The 17,808-nt window shown below is 45.7% G+C and overlaps 1 protein-coding gene across 2 annotated transcripts; it reads left to right on the plus strand.

The window, feature by feature from the left end:
* Positions 1-1,238: 1,238 nt before the first annotated feature.
* BCL6 (BCL6 transcription repressor) lies at positions 1,239-12,350 on the plus strand (the record flags this gene model as incomplete). Of its 2 annotated transcripts, XM_084230989.1 has the most annotated exons (8): positions 1,239-1,628; positions 3,098-3,319; positions 5,005-5,976; positions 6,517-6,701; positions 8,122-8,289; positions 9,299-9,429; positions 9,530-9,667; positions 12,207-12,350. In XM_084230989.1, the coding sequence occupies exons 1-8, from the start codon at positions 1,468-1,470 to the stop codon at positions 12,348-12,350; spliced, it is 2,121 nt and encodes a 706-aa protein (XP_084087115.1). In that variant the 5' UTR covers positions 1,239-1,467. The 2 variants fall into 2 exon arrangements, with proteins under 2 accessions (XP_084087115.1, XP_084087116.1); XM_084230990.1 differs by lacking the exon at positions 8,122-8,289.
* Between the last annotated feature and the right edge of the window lie 5,458 nt (positions 12,351-17,808).

Here is a 17,808-nt window from a genome sequence, read left to right on the forward strand (position 1 = left end):
TCCATATCCCGTCTTAAGTGCTTCAGATGGTCAGGAATCCCCACCTGGCTGTTGCTCCTGAACAAGCCCCTTGAAGCCCCCAAGTCTCAGTCTTGTCACCTGTGAAACAGGAATAAAGAGTCAGCCTTTATTGACCCTGTCAGCCTTACAGAATCATTCTAAGACTTGAAAGATACTATTTAGCAGGTTCTGAAAAACAATCAGGGTTTTTAGGCCCCTGGATGACCATCCTCTTTGATACTGAAAGAACCGCTTTTCTTGTTTTTTTTCTTTCACATAAACTCAAGTGCCCTTTGTATGTTATAGTATTTTACTTTGAGAAAGGAAATTTATGTGTATATTTATATGCTATCAATGTATGCAGTTGTATTCCCAGTACTCAGGGTAAAAACATCATTGCAGAGCTTTGGGTGGCTGTTGTTTCTGTGAGAGCACAGAGCTGGGAAAATGTTTGCTAGCTTGTGGGTAAAACCACACCAGCTGGTAGGCTGCAACTATCAAAGTAACACTAAGTACATGTATCCTAAAATAAGATGACAGTGGACAATCTTACATTCGTTAAATCGATTTCTGTTTGCTTTCTTCTCTTCCCTGCAGATTTTAAGCAAAATTTGGGACTCTGAATCAAGGCATTGGGTAAGCAGATCAAATTCTATGCTTTCAAATGTTGCAGGAAAACTGTTTTCTTTTGAATTTGCCAGTGCATGTGTTTCTGTGAACATGGCCACTTTTCTTTAAATGAGATAAAAGCCAAGTCCCTCTCTGTCACTCCCAGGCCTTACCCCTTCACCCGTGCATTAGACTCGTTTAACACGTGTGTGGCCATCTATTGCTTACTCATTTCTTAGTTACAATTAATTTAGCCACCTACTATACACCAGCAATATGCCAGGTACATTGAAACAATGCTGAAGCCCAGTAGGGCTGACAGATGGTAGATGGGCCCATGGCATGAGATTAAGAATGACATGAGAATAGCTGAGATTTTTGAGGACCTACTATGGACCTGGCACATAGCTTTAATTTTTACAACCACATAGGTATTACTACTCCCATTTTGGGAAAGCAAAGCCCAGAAGCAGCTTGGCTCAGGTTACTCAGCTAACAAAAGGTAAAGCTAGCTTGCTAACCTTCAAAGTGTGCTTTCTTCCCCCACCTCCCCTCCCCGCCCTGTAACACACATTCTCCCTCTCAGTGCTGGCAGGGTACTTGGTATGTGGGAAAACACTCAACAAAATATTCAGTCAGTCTCTTCTCCTCCCTAAAGGGCTTTCTATTCCCATAGATTTCAACTCTTATAGATATAAAGAATAATGGACCTTGAATTGTTCAAAGCTTATCACAAGGGACCTCAGCTTGCACCTGACATGTTAGCAGGCTCAACCACCTGTTCTCAGACAAGCAGAAGCAGGCTCTGGAGGACTAACAGGATTTTGATCATTTTTTTTTTTTTTAGGTGAAGACAAAATGGCGTCACCGGCGGATAGCTGTATTCAGTTCACCCGCCACGCCAGTGATGTTCTCCTCAACCTTAATCGTCTCCGGAGCCGTGACATCTTAACTGATGTTGTCATCGTCGTGAGCCGAGAGCAGTTTAGAGCCCATAAGACAGTCCTCATGGCCTGCAGGTAAGGTGTCTGGAAGGGAAAAGTAGATCAATTAAAGGGGCAGAAGAGGGGGACCTGTAGGCCTTTTGCTGTTTGGGATTGTGCCTCACTTGTCTCCAAATCTCTGCATGTAGCTTGGCAACATCAGTTCCCAGGAAGAATGTACATACTTTTAGAAAAGAGTTTGTGTTTTGTGGGAATCAAGGAAGAAGAAATAATATGCTATCTCAAGAAGGGATGTGTTTGGGGGCAAACATGAAGAATAACTGCAGTTAACCTATGTAAAAATGAAACATGGAGAGAGTTCTGAAATATTTTATGCAAGTTATTTTGAGATCGACTGCTCTTTTATTCCCTAATTGTATTTTATGTTATAACTGCGTTTTCATGCGTGTTTCAGAGCACATGTAAGTTAGTGAGAGTGAGCCAGCTAATTCGTCATATATGACAAGACTTTCAAGTATGCAGGACAATTTTATATCACATCATCTCTGGATATACATAGGTACCCCCTGTGTTATGGCTGACACGATTACCTCCATTTTCTAGATAGAGAGGTAGACAGATGAAATGATATAGAGTCAGGGATCTCTGTTGTTGAGAACTTACTTAACATCTACAACAGGCACCTGCTTTTCAGTTGGAGCGAGAAGAAGCTTATAGGATTGTGAAAATAGTACAGCATGCTAACTGAATGCTGGGCATCAGTCTTTACTTTCTGTGTTTTCCTTCTTGCCTCAACCCAATGAGATAGACATGATTCATCCTGCTTTGCAGATAGGGAATTAAGTATCTTCCCCAAGGTCGCATAACTCCTTACTGCTTAAAGTCTGGCTTGTAGCTGGCAACTTTCTCAATAAGAGTAGCATTGAGATGACAACTCAGAATCCTGGCTTTCAACAGAATACATTCTTCTCTACCAGGCACCTGGGTCAGGGAGGCGTGACCTGCGATTTCACTTGGATCATCTAAGAATGATGATAGTCCATGAACTTTTAGAAAAATCAGTTGACTATAAATGTAGTCATCATTTTATTGATTCATCATCAATGTCTAATTCACTTCTTAAAAAAATACAATTGGATTTAAAAAATAAGGATAATGCGATGGATCCAGAAGGGGAATGCTTAATCCAAAACTAGAGACTGAAAAGGGTTACTGCAAATGAGAGCTAAATTTAACTCTGGTGATCCATGCAATTAAGACTAAGGGGGAAACAAGGTTTTATGACTTTTGAAAAAAATCACTTAACCTCTCTAATCTTCTTCCTGTTTATAAAGAGGGAGGATGATACTATCTACCTTGCACATTGTAAGGAAACAGGAGGATGTATGTATATGACTCCCTGGCAGTTAGTGAGAGTTATTACTTGCCATGGGCCCAGGGGAGAGGGTCTGAGCTTCTATCCTACCATAACAGTAATTAATCCCAGATTTCTACATGTCTGTTATAGTGAGACAAGTGTTTTGTTTTTTTGTTTTTTTTTACAGTGGCCTCTTCTACAGCATCTTCACAGACCAGTTGAAATGCAACCTCAGCGTGATCAATCTGGATCCTGAGATCAACCCTGAGGGTTTCTGCATCCTCCTGGACTTCATGTACACATCCCGGCTCAATTTGCGGGAGGGCAACATAATGGCTGTGATGGCCACAGCCATGTACCTACAGATGGAGCATGTCGTGGACACTTGCCGGAAGTTTATCAAAGCCAGGTGAGTGACACCTGGAAGGAAACCTTGGAGTTGGAGGGGTTCAGAAAGTCTTGATAATGCATGCATGCGGAACAGCTCTTCTGTCGTATGCCAGTGGGACTAGTGGAAATGCTATATTTCCACAAATTTTGTACACTTTGGCACTTCTTGACTCTTGTGCTTCAGGCAGACTGGACACTTTGCTACTCTACAGATAGGTCTTGTGCATCCCTACCCCTTGCTGTCTTCCATTCACTTGATCTGCTCTTCCTTCTACTCATCCTTCAAAGCCAAGCTTGGATGCCAGCTCCTCCATGAACATTTTTAAGGTTATCACTTTCCTCCCTCAGCCTTTGTGTTCCAAGGCCTTTTTCTGGCCTCCACACTGTCCTTCCAGTTTAACTCTTTGAATGTGTGCTTTAGTTTTCCTTTGGATTCCTATATAATTGTTTACACATATGTCTTAGTAGCCCCCCCAGACTGCAGGCTTTTTCACTCACATTTTATGTCACTTTTATGTTACTCTTATTAGAGAGGACATTTACACAGTGACCTTCACTAATTCACTGTGGCTTATCCCCTACCTAAGGGCTGGTAAGATACCTCTATCATTTAAAGGTGAGCAACCTGAGAACCAAAGTGAAGAGCTCGGCAAAGGAACAGAGACTCAGGACTTTCCTTCTTTAGAACCATTTGATTCAGCTGCTCTAGGATTATTGCATCCCTTCTTAACCAGAAGGGTTGTCAACCTCTGAACACGTCCAGAAGCCAGGAACTCAGTGTTCCACAGCCGTGCAGCCTCCCTTGGACAGACAGGGAGGTCCTCTTTGTGACAAGTTGAAATCTGGCTCCTGTAACCTTCAGTCATTGGTTCTAACTCTGTTCACTGTGATGATGTTAAGCTGGCCTATTTTTTGCCCCCCCTAATGTCCCTTCAAGTATTTGCAGCTAGAGCTTTCCGTCTCCGGTGGGTGATAATGGTAGCAATCTCATCATTGCCATCATTTACAGGTACTTTATATGGATCAGGCCTTGTGCTTAGAACAGTTAAGTAACTTGCTTCAGGTCCCCTAACTGCCAAGTGGCACAGCTGGGACTGAAAATCAGGTCTAGCTGCTCCACAGTCAGGGCTTTTTACCCTGCTGTATGCTGATTGTTTTGCAAGGTATACTTCCCTGTGACTCTCAGCACTTGGGATGATTCCTCTTTTCAATGGGGCACTGGTCAGTCTATGACCTTCTAAAGGTATGGTACCAGTCTTGCAGAAATTCTTCCATCCCTGAGCCTCTGTTTCTATGTCAGATGGACAGTAATACCTGCTTTTTCGTCCTTGTGGGATTTTGAATGGGCAGGAGAGAAGGGCTCTGAAAACTTTGTATAAACTTTGACAGGCTATTCAATTGGAAGAATTATAGATTCACACACATAAGTTACTTAAACATTCAAGGTTGTTTCTAAGCAGGCACATATGTGTGGATAACTCACTTTCCTTCTCTGGCCTTGTTTCCCCAACTGTGGGCTAGATCACCAGACTTCTAGCATGAAATCCTCGTAACTATCAATATTCCCCTATTCCCAAGCCACATTCCCCATGTCTAGCTGAACCAAGCACAAATGTGGTTACATATGCCAGTATCACGTGGAAGGTCATCTGGGTAACAGTTCTGATTTGGAGGCCGATGTCTCCTCTCTTTTTTTTTCTACAGTGAAGCAGAGATGGTTCCTGCCATCAAACCTCCCCGTGAGGAGTTCCTGAACAGTCGGATGCTGATGCCCCAAGACATCATGGCCTATCGGGGTCGCGAGATGGTGGAGAACAACCTTCCACCAAGGAATGCCCCAGGGTGTGAGAGCAGAGCCTTTGCCCCTGGCCTGTACAGCAGCTTGTCCACACCACCAGCCTCTTATCCCGTGTACAGCCACCTCCCGGTCAGCAGCTTCCTCTTTTCAGATGAGGAGCTTCGAGATGCCCGGATGCCTGTGGCCAACCCCTTTCCCAAGGAGCGGGCCCTCCCCTGTGATAGTGCCAGGCCTGTCCCTGGTGAGTACAGTCGGCCAGCCATGGAGATATCCCCCAGTGTGTGCCACAGCACCATCTACTCGCCCAAGGAGGTGGCCCCGGAGGAGGCACGGAGTGACATGCACTACAATGTGGCCGAGGGCCCCAAGCCTGCCGCCCCCTCGGTCCGGAATGCCCCTTACTTCCCCTGTGATAAGACCGGCAAGGAGGAGGAAAGACCCTCCTCAGAGGATGAGATTGCCCTGCATTTCGAGCCCCCCAACGCACCCATGAACCGGAAGGGTCTGGTTAGTCCACAAAGCCCCCAGAAATCCGACTGCCAGCCCAATTCACCCACGGAGTCCTGCAGCAGCAAGAATGCCTGCATCCTGCAGACCTCTGGCTCTCCTCCAGCCAAGAGCCCCACCGACCCCAAAGCCTGCAACTGGAAAAAATACAAGTTCATCGTGCTCAACAGCCTCAACCAGAATGCCAAACCGGAGGGACCAGAGCAGGCCGAGCTGGGCCGCCTTTCCCCTCGCACCTACACTGCCCCGCCAGCCTGCCAGCCGCCCATGGAGCCTGAGAACCTGGACCTCCAGTCCCCAACTAAGCTCAGCGTCAGCGGGGAGGACTCCACTATCCCACAGGCCAGCAGGCTCAATAACATTGTCAACAGGTGATTTCAGGGGCCATCTGACCTGCAGCCGGGTTACCTGGGCAGCATTCTGGGTTCTCTTCTTCTAAGGGTTAGAGGGGCTGTGTTTCTTCCTTGCCAGCAATGTGCAGCATAGTAAGGTGTGAACTGAGTGGCCATTGATTGAATTCATCTAAGTAAGGAAGGCTATCAGGCATCATTGTCTTTTCTCGTAGCAAGAGAGAGATTTCCCTTAGATGGTAGCAGAACATTTTATGAATTGCTGAGGCAGCCCCTGGGGTCTGTGTGTGGCATGCAGTCTTCATACTTGCCCTAAACTGAGGGAGGCAGTGGACTGTAGTCCACCAAGAGGAAGAAACTGGGCCCAGGAGTGGAGTTATGAGCGCCTCATTACCTCTATGTGTGTGCTGTTTGGGGCGACTCTGCAGCCCCAGGTCCAGGGTGGGAGAGCCAGCTCTGGCCTCTGGCTGGCCTCAGCAGAGGGAGGAGGGAAGGGTATTGAGTCCAGGCAGAATGTTGCACTCTGCTCCAGCTGCTGAGGCTCTTTCCTCCTGCCCACAGGTCCCTGACAGGCTCCCCCAGAAGCAGCAGCGAGAGCCACTCACCGCTTTACCTGCACCCCCCCAAGTGCACATCGTGCGGCTCTCAGTCCCCTCAGCATGCGGAGATGTGCCTCCACACTGCAGGCCCCACCTTCCCCGAGGAGATGGGAGAGACCCAGTCTGAGTACTCGGATTCTAGCTGTGGTGAGTCCCTTTCCCGCCTCCTCTCCCAGGGAGAAGGGAGGCCCCTGCCTCTGCCCATGGGTTTTGTGTTTCCTTTTTATTTACACCGTGTCTCGGTTTGGAGGGAATCCCCGATTGGAAGTCCATTGACACTCAGAATCACCAGCCATTGTCCCACTCTTGGCCTCTTTGGGAACTGGGCTGACTAAGGCAAGGTAGGGGGTGTTAGAGTTAATCTGGGGCAGTGGGACTGACAGCCTCTCAGCTTCATTCCAGCAAAGGTGGCTGTGGACCTGACCTAATTCCCAAAACTTTCTCAGTCCTCTGGACCCAAGCTGTAAACACTGCTATATGCACCTGTTAGTTCACCCTGCTAGGCTGTAGATTCTATAGGAGAGGCATCTGACCTTACTCACTCCTGAGCCTCCCATAGGTCCTAGTGAGTCCTTTGCATGGAGTAGGTGCTTAGTTAATGTTACCTGAGTTAGATTAGTTGAACTGAATTATTAAGTTGAAGTTTCTGGATAGTCTCTGCTTGGCATCCCCAGTTTTTACTAGATAAAAAAGCCTACCCCTTCCCCCAGCTCCAGCTGCAGAAATATAGCCGTTATGCCTAATCAGAGTTAAGCCACCACGACACATGTCACTTTCACCTGGTTATAACATAAGGGAAAAATCAGTTTCACATACTGAGAGGTTTGGCACAGGGTTATGGACCTACAGTTGGGAACAGGGACTACCCCCTTGTCCCCCCGCCCATTTGCCTTTGCTCTGTACTCCATTTCATTCTCTCTGGGCCTCTGTTTCTATTTCTTGCATCATCTTTGATCTCCTTTTATCAGAACTATTTGGTAGACATGAAATCCCGATAGGTGCCCAGGGTGACCGTGTCTATCATCAATTCCTCCTTCGGTGACCTCAGAGTATTGAGTTTGATTTGAATCTTACATTCCTGCAATGCTTTGTGTTATACAATATGCTCCGGTGAGGTAGTCAGGGCAGGGACTTTTATCCTGATTTTGGAGATAGAGACACAGAGAGAGGCTCAGAGAGGTGAAGGGTCTTGCCGGAGGACTTCTTTTATGCATCAGTGTAAATAAAACTATGAACTGATAAGGAAAGTCCCTTCTCCAAGCTCTCAAGAGAAGGAAGAGCCTGCGGAGCTTTTCTCAAGCTGGTGCAGGCCATATGGGTAGCAGTTGGTTTGAGCTTCCCTTTTGACCCTTAATATTCAGATGTGTCTCCTTTCTCTTCAGGGACTGAGACTAAATGTTCAGAAACATGAAGTCCCCACAGGGCCTTTGCTCTGGGCACCCATGACTGTTGGGTGGGCAGGGCTGGCATTCAGTTTGGCGCTGGGAATTGCCACAGAGGGGACAGGCCTTGCAGCCCTTCTCCCTTCCTTGTGCTGACAATGGTGTCCCCTCCCCCCCTCCAACAGAGAATGGGGCCTTCTTCTGCAATGAGTGTGACTGCCGCTTCTCTGAGGAGGCCTCACTCAAGAGGCACACGCTGCAGACCCACAGTGACAAACCCTACAAGTGTGACCGCTGCCAGGCCTCCTTCCGCTACAAGGGCAACCTCGCCAGCCACAAGACCGTCCATACGGGTATGGCCCTGCCCCACCTTGCCAGGAGCAATCAGGATGACTGGGACAGGACAGTGTGGGACCATGCAACCTGGTAGGGCAAGGCAGGGAGCAGGCTGCATCTTGGCCTGAGCGAGGGATCTAACCCGGTCTTGTCTTTGCTTAGCAACTAGTCACTCCCTGTATTCTTTGCCCTCTGAGATACTTTGTCCTATTTTTTTTTTTTTCTTTGCTGGGGTCGGAAATGTTAGTCCCCACCATATAGGGGAAGAAACTAAGGCTGATAGAGATGAAGCAGATTGAGTTTTCAAAAGCCAGAAAAAATCAAAAGCCTCTTGATTTCCTCTAAGGGCTTGTTCCTTATCAACTCATATTCCTTTACAAGGTAACTTTTAATAACCTGATTGTTGTCCAAAGTTGACTCTTTGGTATTTTAAATGGGTCTGTTACCCCAGAGACTTTCCATGAAGGCAGGCTCAGCCTTTTCATTGATTCGCTGTGCCTGTGCATCTCCTCATACTCAGGCCCCACCCCTCTTGCAAATGGAATCTCACTGTAGTTTCCATAAGGGAAAAAGCATGTTTCTCTAAAACAGAGAAACTAGAGTCTCCTGATTGTGTCTCCTTGGCGAGCGAGTTGATTATTGAATCAGTCTTCTCAAAATTAAGATCTAGAGAAGCCTTTCCAGGTCATCTAAATTTGCTGCTCAGGTTCCAGAGAGGGAAACTGAGGCCCAGAGAAGGCACATGACTTCTGTCCAGGTCCCTCAGATAATCCTATGATAAAGCTGGTTCCGGGCTTTCCTGTAATCTCCCTCCCGCCTGTCCTCTCCCTGTGTTGTCCTGCCCTCCTTGCCACTCTGCCAAAGCTTCCTCTTGTGTGTGAGAGAGATACTTGTGGAATCTCTGTTGCCTTCCGAGGGAAAGAAAGCTGAAGTGGCAATCAGGAAGGGCAGTTTTCTAGGAAATCCAGCGGCTGGGACTATGAAGACCTTTCCCCGTTGAATACAGTCCCATTCTCTTGATAATAGGTGAGAAACCCTATCGTTGTAACATCTGTGGTGCCCAATTCAACCGGCCCGCCAACCTGAAAACCCATACTCGAATTCACTCTGGAGAGAAGCCCTACAAATGTGAAACCTGCGGAGCCAGATTTGTACAGGTGAGCAGGGGTGTGAGGAAAGGACCCCTCAACTTCTGCATGCTGTGGGAGGCAGCAGCCCACCCTTGCAGAGCCTCTCACACTTCGCTTTTCCCTCCAGGTGGCTCATCTCCGTGCCCACGTGCTCATCCACACCGGCGAGAAGCCCTATCCCTGTGAAATCTGTGGCACCCGTTTCCGGCACCTTCAAACTCTAAAGAGTCACCTGCGAATCCACACGGGAGAGAAACCTTACCATGTATGCACACCTCTTGTGGCTGCTGGCTGGTCTGGGAGGGACAGGGCGTGAAAGCTGGGGCAGCTGAACTCTCTGCTATGATCTCAAGCACTCAGTGGGATGACCACTGAGCTCCTGGTTTTAGGAACTAGAGTTGGGTCTCGTTGTCAAGGCTACCCTGCCTGACCGGTCTGAGTCTCAGTTTGCTCATCTTTAAGTGGGTATATTGGACTAGATGATCCTGGCCTTAGAAAAGAGGTCTGAACTATGGAGACGTAGATTTTGGAGTCATTCCCTCATTCCACAGATACTTATTGAGCACTTACAACATGCTCTTCTACTGGGCTAGCTGTCTACTTACAAGGAGCTAAGGTATTTGAGAAGGAGCATGATTGTGATTCAGAGAGAAAAGCTCATTGCAGGAAGGTGCTGGTGGCCTGCTGGCTGGCACAATGCATGAACAGACCCCTGGACTCATAGTGTTCCAGACCAGGGTCTTGATCAAAGGCAGCTTTTTTGAACATTCTGTGAGCTAATAATAGTTTTTATATTTTTAATTGGTTACCAAAAACCAAAAGAATAATATATTATGACATAAACAAATCACAATATACATTTTAATGTCCATCGATGAAGTTTCCAGCCACACTCATTTGTTCACAAATTGTCCATGACCGCTTTCATACAAGAGTGGCAGAGGTGAGTGGTTATATGAGACACTCTGTGGCTCATCAAGCCTAAACTACTCACTGTCTGACTCTTTGTCGGTATAGTTTGCTCATTGCTGTTGGAAAGGGGAAAGATGTTGGCCAGGCAACCGAGCATCTGGGTTCTGATTCTGGCTTTCATCCTCACCCTTTTTAGGGCCTCGGTCAAGCCCTGTCCTCTTACTGGGCCATGGTGTTCTCTATAAATGATGAGGATGCTGTAGAAGAACAGATTTCAAACTGTGTTCTGTCAATCCTTTAAATTCTGCTACCCTGTAGGCAGGACCAGATTGGCACTTCAGCCCCTTGTACCTTTCAAGTTTCCATTTCATTTGTAAGAGAGTCCAAGCCCTACAAGTGTGCAAATGATTATAGATGATGTTGACTTCAATGAATTTACAGCATCACTTTAGTTGTGATGGAACTTATCAATGAATGATTAACCCATAGCACAGATGTTAACCTGCAAAATGTGGTTGCTTTCACTCACTTGTCCATCAATCCCAGAGTGATTTCTTGCTCTTTGTTCTTGGACACATTAGATATCTACTCAGTATTTTCATTCCTCATCTATAAAATGATAATAAAACCGATCACAAGTTGTTATATTAAGTAAATGAATTCACTAAAATGTTCATATAGGACTTGTCACATAGAAGTTTGGATGCACAGGATATCAGAGGGAAGAGTGACCTATGCAGTGTATTGACTCAGTTCTTCTGAGAAGAGCAAGCCCAAGGCCCAGAGAGAAAAAGGATGTGTTTGTGACACACAGCAGTGGGTGGCAAAAATAAGACGGACCCTCGGTCTCCCAAGACCAGGGCTCTTCCCATTCACTGTCTTACCCATTTTATTTATTTTTTATTTTTCTAAGTATATTTCCATTTTTACTTTAAAGCATATTTTCTACATGATCATGTTATCAGATGTTTTACTTGAGAATAGTTTTATATTTATGGAAAATTTGCAAAGATAGTACAGAGAGTTTGACAGGCACCCAACTTGCCCTAGTAACACCTTGCATTAATATGATGCATAGGTCACAACTACTGATATTTTATGATAAATTTCCTATTTGGATCTTCTTATTTTTTTAACCTGAAACAATCTTTTTCTGTTCCAGTATCTTATCCAGTTTACCCCATTATATTTAGTCATCCGTTTTACTGTTAAGTGACTTTTCCACTAAAAGTATTATCATCCATTCATTGACTCATAGTGAGAAACAGATTTCTTTGCAAATGCCTTGTTATCTAAGGTATATGCACTCAAAAGGAATATAACTGCATTTCTTAAATCATATTCTAGACTCCAGAGTTTTCGTGAATTCATTGTGATCTAGAAGATCTGTCCAAACATGTTCAGATTTTTTACATAATGAATTTATTGCATAATATACCTAGAGGTATATTCTGCTAGGTACAAAGAAGATTATAAAATTTAGTAAGAAAAGGTCACTGGCCTCCACGCATTCCCCAGCAGATAAGGATGCTATTGCACAGGAGAGCTATGTGGCAAGGCTGGAAATCTTACAGAGGTTTCATCCTAGAGAGATTCAGGAATGCCTGAATGTAGAAAAACTGAAATGCCCATTTTGGGATAAGATTTAAATTTGTGAAGTTAAGGCAGGGAAGTGTACCTCAAAACATTATGGAAAGCAGGGAAAGCTCATTTGCACAAAGCTGACTTCTCCCAGAGCAGAAACCTAGCCTTCCTGCATGTTCTGAAGGTGAACTATGAATGGAAAGAGCTGCCCAGCCCTCACGGGGACTCTTTCTCTAGGTTTTTGAGCAACGAATGACGCGTTTGTTGGGTTGATGACACCTAACAGTATGCCTCTGTTTTCCCTTCAGTGCGAGAAGTGTAACCTGCATTTCCGTCACAAAAGCCAGCTGCGTCTTCACTTGCGCCAGAAGCATGGCGCCATCACCAACACCAAGGTGCAGTACCGCGTGTCGGCCACTGACCTGCCCCCGGAGCTCCCCAAAGCCTGCTGAAGCATGGAGTGTTGATGCTTTCCATTCGAGCCCCTTCTCAGAATCTACCCAAAGGATACTGTAACACTTTACGATGTTCATCCCATGATGTAGTGCCTCTTTCATCCACTAGTGCAAATCATAGCTGGGCTGGGGGTGGGGGGAGGGGCATGGGGACTGGGAGCCGGGGCTGCTCCCTTCCCCCACTGCCATAAAATATTAAGAAAATAATATTGCTTCTTCTCCTATGTGTAAGGCGAACCATGTCAGCAAAAGGCAAAATAATTTTATAGTATCGAAGCGGGGGAGTTTGCGAAAGTTCTGACTTGACTTAGTCTGCAAAATGAGGAATGTATATGTTTTGTGGGAACAGATGTTTCTTTTGTATGTAAATGTGCATTCTTTTAAAGAAGAGACTTCAGTATGTTATCAAAGAGAGGGCTTTAATTTTTTTAACCAAAGGTGAAGGAATATATGGCAGAGTTGTAAATATATAAATATATATATAAAATAAATATATATAAACCTAAAAAAGATATATTAAAAATATAAAACTGCGTTAAAGGCTCGATTTTGTATCTGCAGGCAGACACGGATCTGAGAATCTTTATTGAGAAAGAGCACTTAAGAGAATATTTTAAGTATTGCATCTGTATAAGTAAGAAAATATTTTGTCTAAAATGCCTCAGTGTATTTGTATTTTTTTGCAAGTGAAGGTTTACAATTTACAAAGTGTGTATTAAAAAAAAAAAGAACAAAAAAAGCAGCCGAAGGAAAAAATGTGTAGTTTTGTTCTAGTTTTCGGTTTGTATATACCTGTACAACGTGTTCTACGGTGCCTTTTTTCATGCAAGTTTTCAATGATGGACAAGTGCGCCATCCCTTTTTGAAGTGTGGGCAGACACAGGGACTTGAAGTTGTCACTAACTAAGCTCTCTTTGGCAATGTTTGTCTCATCACATTCTGCGTCATGCTTGTGTTATAACTACTCCGGAGACAGGGTTTGGCTGTGTCTAAACTGCATTACCGCGTTGTAAAATATAGCTGTACAAATACAACAATAAAATGTTGAAAAGTCAAGTTGGTGCTGTTTTCAGGGTCTTTCCTTACACTGGGATGGGTACTTGAGTGTGTCTGTTTCCTCAACCTTTAACCCAGTAGGAAATGCTCACAGAGGCAAGAGGCTGCTGGTGGGTGGAGTCCTGGAGACAAGAGCCAGGCCCAGTTCCTGGTAGCTGGGCCTGGTCCTGCATTTGCTCCCAGCCCCCAGAGGGACCACAGACTCTGAGCCCTGGTCATGAGGAGCTCAGCTCAGATGAAGGTTCTGGATGAACCTCTCACTTCTATTTCTGGCTGGGTCCTGCCTCTTTCTGTTTTGTCACTCAGAGCTGTAGGCTGAACTTTGAATGACTTTAGCTCTAGCCCTTTTGAAAAAAAGTTTATGAGTCCTTTCTTCCTCTGGACCTTGGCGAACTGAGGCATTCTGTGAAGTGAGAAGGCTCACACACAGCTGCACCCCCCCTCCAACCTCGGCCAAGCTTCATCAGCACCTCTTCTGGGTCAGGGGGCAGTGTGAAGGCATCTGACCCACTATCCATTTTTCATCCTTGTTGTCTTTGGACTCCGCTGTCTACTGAGTGACTGATAGTTCAGTCACTGTATAGATAGCAACTAGCCAAGCGAACCCCTATCCTTATAGAAGTTTTTGCCCAGAGGACTCTGGTGGAAGTCAGTCACACCTTCCTGTAATAGTTGGGACAACCATTTATTCCCCTGAGTCTTCTTCCCAACCTACCCAAGAGGAGAGTGGGTTAACTAGACTGTTTATGGTTGCATGATTCAGACATAAGTTCACCCTAGCTGACTTTGGCGCCCAGTTTTATTTTACCTCAAAGAACCCCAAGGATCAGGTTTGATTGACAGGACCTAAGGACAGTGAGGACAAGCACAGTCCTGGCCACTGGCCCGGAGGAGGAAGTCCGCGCTTGCTCGTTCCTGGGTGGCAGTGGGAACAAGGCGGAGACGTGAAGCAGAGCTGTTTCCCAGGCATTCGGGCCACGGCGTGGACAGTGGTGGCCCTAGGCAGGGCCTTGCAGCAGACTCTGAGCACGTGCTGGGGAGTGTATGGGAGCCGACCCCCAAAGTCTCAGAGAGAGCCTCAGAAAGTGACACTACCCTCTGCCAGCCACATGGCCTTTCAGCTTAGGTTTCCTTTGAAAATGACTTTAAAGGACTTGCCAGCTCGAGGCCTCAGCTCACCCTGCTCTTTGAAAAGGGAGAAAATGATCCCTCTGCTCCCATAGAAACTTGGCAGAAGAACTTACAGAACAGAAGGCTTCAGGAATGACAATTCACAGGTCCGAGAAAGCTGGGCCCAGGGCCCCTTTACTCCCTGAGGGCCTCCAAGTTTGTTTATGTATCATTACTGTTTAATAGAGAGACTAGGGGCTGAGGGCAGACAGTGTGGGTGGCGTCCAAGTTCAAACAAAAGGGAAGATCAAAGAGTGAGTAACCAGCCAATTGGCAATCAATAAATAAAGTAAAAGCAGGCAACTTTAAACAGATAAGCTAGGGCAAAGGGAATATGGAATTTTATTACAAAAGCATGATGTGAATTCAATTTTTCACCAATAAATAACATAAAATACGCACAATGTTCTCTGTGTGGTAGGATCTTGAGAGGAAAGTTTTCGGAGGACCAGAGTAGAGGTTGGGTTGGGGCTAGAGGAAGGGGGTGGCTAGAATTAAATAGAGCTAATTAGGAGCTAGGAGGGGTAAGTACTGGTAAAAATCATCTAGTTTAAATTTGCCCTTGACCTATAAAGGGACAGAAGCAGAAGACTGGAAGAAGCTTGCCTACTGTTGCTCAGTGCTCTGGGTGGAGAGTAGACAGGGAGAGGAGGTGCCTTCTCCTTACTCCAACCCAGAAGGAAGGAAGAACGAATAACAACATTCCCATTTTAGAAGGAAACCAAGGCAGAGACTTGTCCAAGGTCACTCAGCTAAGAAGTGGCCGCCTAGTCTGAGTTCACACTACTGGCCGCTGGTAGAACTTTAAGCATTTTCTTTGTATTGGGAAAGATGAGCTTTTCCCTTTGGAATCTGTGTTCGCCTTCTCCTCTATCACTCAGTAATAACTGTATTAACAGTGGTAAGCATATCTTGTCTTTATGAGGTGCTTATGATGAGCACACTCAGTTCTCACAACAACCCCCAGGGTCAAAGCTACAGAGGGATGGAAACCACATACCCACCTCAGAAAACTCTGGAGCAGCAGAAGTACCCCAATATTGCAATCGAATCAGTGGCCCAAAATAACACAACAAACTGCACCTGCACAGAATTTTCCAAAAGAAACCATTATGTCCTCAGTCCTCTGCTGAAAGGTCAGAACTTGGCCTTATTCCATGGCATGTGACCTACTGACTGGTTTAAGGAAGGATGCTGGATACAAGGTCAAGCAATCACAGGCAGGCCTGTAGCCTCTTAATGCAGGTAACGTGCTCTATAAATAGGGGTGCTCATGAGATGGGCTACTAAGATCCCTGAGAATTTGCAGTGAAATACAGAGACAACCAGCCAGTGCAGTGTTTCTCACACTCCATCATTTGTGATCATGACTTTATGATAGCAACATACCTGGAAAATGTATGTACTATTTTTCTCTAAATCAACAGACTTTTTAGATAGTTTCCTTAAATACAAATGAAAATAAACATTTAACATTCAAAATAAAAATATTCACTCATATGCCTTCTAGAAATTGTCCTTTGCTCTACCAGAGGCATTCTTCAGAAAACACTAAGAGAATTGGAATGGGGAAGAGAAACAGAAAGATTCAGACCCTTTAAGAGTATCTTGGTTGCATAAATAGCACAGCACCAGAATGAGGTCCCAGGAGGAGAGTTAGAACTCGAATGACCTTCCGCTTGTCACTGATTGGGGAATTCTGCTCTTAGATTTCTAGAAGATTCTATTCCTATTATAACCACTTTATAGTAAAGTTCCTGCCTCTGTTTCTTCATCACCCACCATTGCTTGGACTGCTCTGTGTGAACCCCTGTATCCTGGAACTAAAGGAGCAAAATGTACACAGCTGCCTGGGTCTCTGGGTGTCTGGCATTACGAAGACCCTTAAATACTTTTGGGTTGGGTCCAGGTTTCTTAGCAGGGGAGCTGTGACATGTTGTGATCCCTCCAAAGTAGGAGGATACCTGCCTTGGCATACCAAAAACACTGTAACCACTTGGAAAGACATTGCTCCTCCAAACCCCCAAAGCAGCCACAGGAAGCTTCTAAAAGGCACACAGCAACCAGGCCTGCCCTGGTCATGGTGTGTGGCACATACAATCCAGTGTCTGAGACCATACCCCTGCACCAAAAAGGGACAAAGTTTCAGCAACCACCAGGGATGTGAACTTCTAGAAAGTCAGGCACTGAAACAGGAAGACCTTGGAGTTTAGGGAGGGGAACTAGTGAGACTTGGAGCCCCCTGGACTAATATATTGACCCCCAGCTCCTTGGGGCTAGCCCTCTTGTTAAATACATCTGACTCCATGAACCTTGAATGACCGACTTTCAGCACACCTAAAAGATGAGCTTGTTGGGTCTCTCCCTACCGTTTTGGGTTAAATATCAGGCATGACCGGAGGGGCTCCAGCGATCACTATCCTACTGCACAGGTGAAGCAATAAAGTCCAGAGGGGAGGGCAACATGCCTGAGGTCGCACCAAGGATTTTTATCAGAAAGGTCTCCTGACTACCTGCCCAGCCTTCGAATTATGTGTAGTCATATTGGGTGGGGGGCAGGGGGAAGAAGGGAGTGGAGGGGGGGGAACATGGACAAATATGGAAGTAAAATCACAAAGAAACACAAAAGTGTATATCAAGTTATGGCTAATAAATGACATTCCTGAGGATTCAGCGACTTTGATCAAAGGTTTACTGATAAAGGTAAAGTTCTCTCAAGGTAACCCAAAACCCACAGGCAGACCGCTGAACTGGTGGCCCTGGGGCAGCAGTGTTGGTGCTTGTCCGGGACTTTTCTGTTTTCTGTGGAACTGCAGCGCCTCCTTCTGTCTGGACAGACTGGTCCTTCTTGATGTCACCAATAGGAGCCCTTTCTGGAAGTGGCCGAGGCTGCTGCCCACACTGGAACAAGCACCATCAACTCAGTGATGTAAACGATGGAAATGTGACTTCTCATAGCTTTGAAGTCTGAAATCAAGCATCAGCAGGGTGGGTTTCTTCAGAAGGCTGAGAAAAAGAATCCTATTCCACTTTCTGTGGTTTGCTGCCAGGCTTGGCACTTCCCACTTACAGAAGTATCTGCTTGTTCTCCATCCTCACCCTCACATGGTGTTATTCTATGTGAGTATGTCTGCATCCAGATTGCTCCTTTTTATGCAGATGCCAATCACAGAGCAGTGGGACCCACAATTATGTCTGCGTTTCAGACCTGATTTCCAAATAAGGTCAC

Source organism: Talpa europaea (assembly GCF_964194135.1).
Source record: "Talpa europaea genome assembly, chromosome: 4".
Taxonomy (NCBI): Eukaryota; Metazoa; Chordata; class Mammalia; order Eulipotyphla; family Talpidae; genus Talpa; species Talpa europaea.